Below are 1728 nucleotides of genomic sequence, written 5' to 3' on the forward strand. Positions count from 1 at the left end.
ACCTCAAACCCCAAAACATGTGTGATGAGGTCCTTGGTCAGCGCGTCAAATTTTCCTTGGTGAGCCATCTTTTTTCACAACCAGCATCTGTTATCGGCTACAAATCGTTGTTATATTCACGTTATATAAACTACACCATCTTCAGCTTAATGTAATATTAATATAATAATAACGATAATCTTGTTGTGACAGAATCAATCAGTACCGCGCAATTGTTGTTGCTGTAGATCTGAATAGTTACTAGAGCACAACACACCTTTCAAATGTTTTGACAGTTGTCTACAGATCTGATAAAAATAAAAACATAATATAATTTACATTTTATAAAATTCATTGATAAACGAATGTTACAATGTTATTGATTTACATAAGAGAATATCTATTTCAATTTGTGAAAAAACAACACCTAGGCAAGTTCGGTAAAATAATCAGATGAAAATGAAAGCTAACTTCGCGAAAATAAGTTGATAAAACACTGATCTAAAAAATCAGTCTTAAACATTTTTCTTTTACTATGGCCCCTCGATCCAATGTGGGTTCCTTAGGTAAGACGAGGAAGACGCCTATTCAGAATACTGTAGACATGTGGGTTCTAAGGTCACCTGGGAACTGAACAGGATCCCTCAGCCCGACATGAAATTCAAGGCTTCCTCAGGGATCCCAAGATGGATTCCAAATATCCATTTTTGGTAACACATATCTAGATGAAAACTCGTGATGGCTGACTACTTGGTGTATTTTCTAAACGAATGTAGGAACTCTTCAAGCAGTGAATATAATTACTGTAGGCTGTATGATTGTCGAGGTCAATTCTGTCTTTTCGTATGACTCCAATAGAACGCAGACGATACTAAGTCAAAAGTCCCATAAGCATATTTTACGTATTTATCAAAATATTTGCAGTTTGTAAAAGAGGAACGTATTTCATATCTCTTAAACAAATTCTTGAATCAATTAATAAGGTTTTTCACACACAGAAAATCTCATAGACAATATTCTGCCTTCTAACGGTTTCCCGAAATCAGTTTCATCACACATCACCCATAAACAAAGAATCTACTGGTCACTTTTCACCATATACATGACAATTTACAATAACCACAATTCCCTCTTAACCTCTCGAATTCTTCATACCTTTTGGAAACGCTTTTCACTACGAAGCCTTAGATCTCAATGCAAGGATATGAAATATTTCTGGCGTCTGTAGCAAGATCCAAACACGAATCCACAGAATCAGAACGAGGCCACATTGCCGACCTGACCATGAGAAGGATAAGAGTCGAATACAAATAAATTTTTCAGCTTTGCAATAGACCCATCTCACCAATGTAGCCAAGTGGGCTATGGGCAGTGTCTATATTCACCGGTTTGCAAGAATTAAAGTTTATAAAAAAATATACGTTGTCTAAATTAGAGATTATTTCCATTTTTCATAACTAATATACACTTATATCTCAAAAAGATTATCCAGTTATGCAATATCTTGTTCGCAGAAAGAGACTAGATGTATTACAAGAAGGTGTAAAGAAGGAATTCGGGAGGGGTTATTAAATATCATACGGAAGAAACAGCCTTTAATTATCCGTGTAAGGACAACGCCTGATCGCAAATTCCTATGTATTTTATTCTACAATCGCGTTGTTCTTACTTCCCTCCTCGAGAACGTTCAGCGGGCTTTCCGCCAATGTATATATCTTATAAGATCATGTTTTGTGTACTTTTATATTC

The 1728-nt window shown here is 35.5% G+C and overlaps 1 protein-coding gene across 1 annotated transcript in view; it reads right to left on the reverse strand.

Annotated features, from left to right (window-relative positions):
* The window catches only part of LOC135202102 (gamma-tubulin complex component 5-like), a 348462-nt gene extending 348211 nt beyond the window's left edge, over positions 1-251 (reverse strand). Inside the window, exon 1 of the mRNA XM_064231354.1 lies at positions 3-251. Within this exon, the coding sequence (XP_064087424.1) occupies positions 3-68 (66 nt within the window). The 5' untranslated portion in view covers positions 69-251. The remainder of the gene's footprint in view (positions 1-2) is intronic.
* Positions 252-1728: the final 1477 nt, after the last annotated feature.

Source organism: Macrobrachium nipponense, chromosome 30, assembly GCF_015104395.2.
Source record: "Macrobrachium nipponense isolate FS-2020 chromosome 30, ASM1510439v2, whole genome shotgun sequence".
Lineage (NCBI taxonomy): Eukaryota > Metazoa > Arthropoda > Malacostraca > Decapoda > Palaemonidae > Macrobrachium > Macrobrachium nipponense.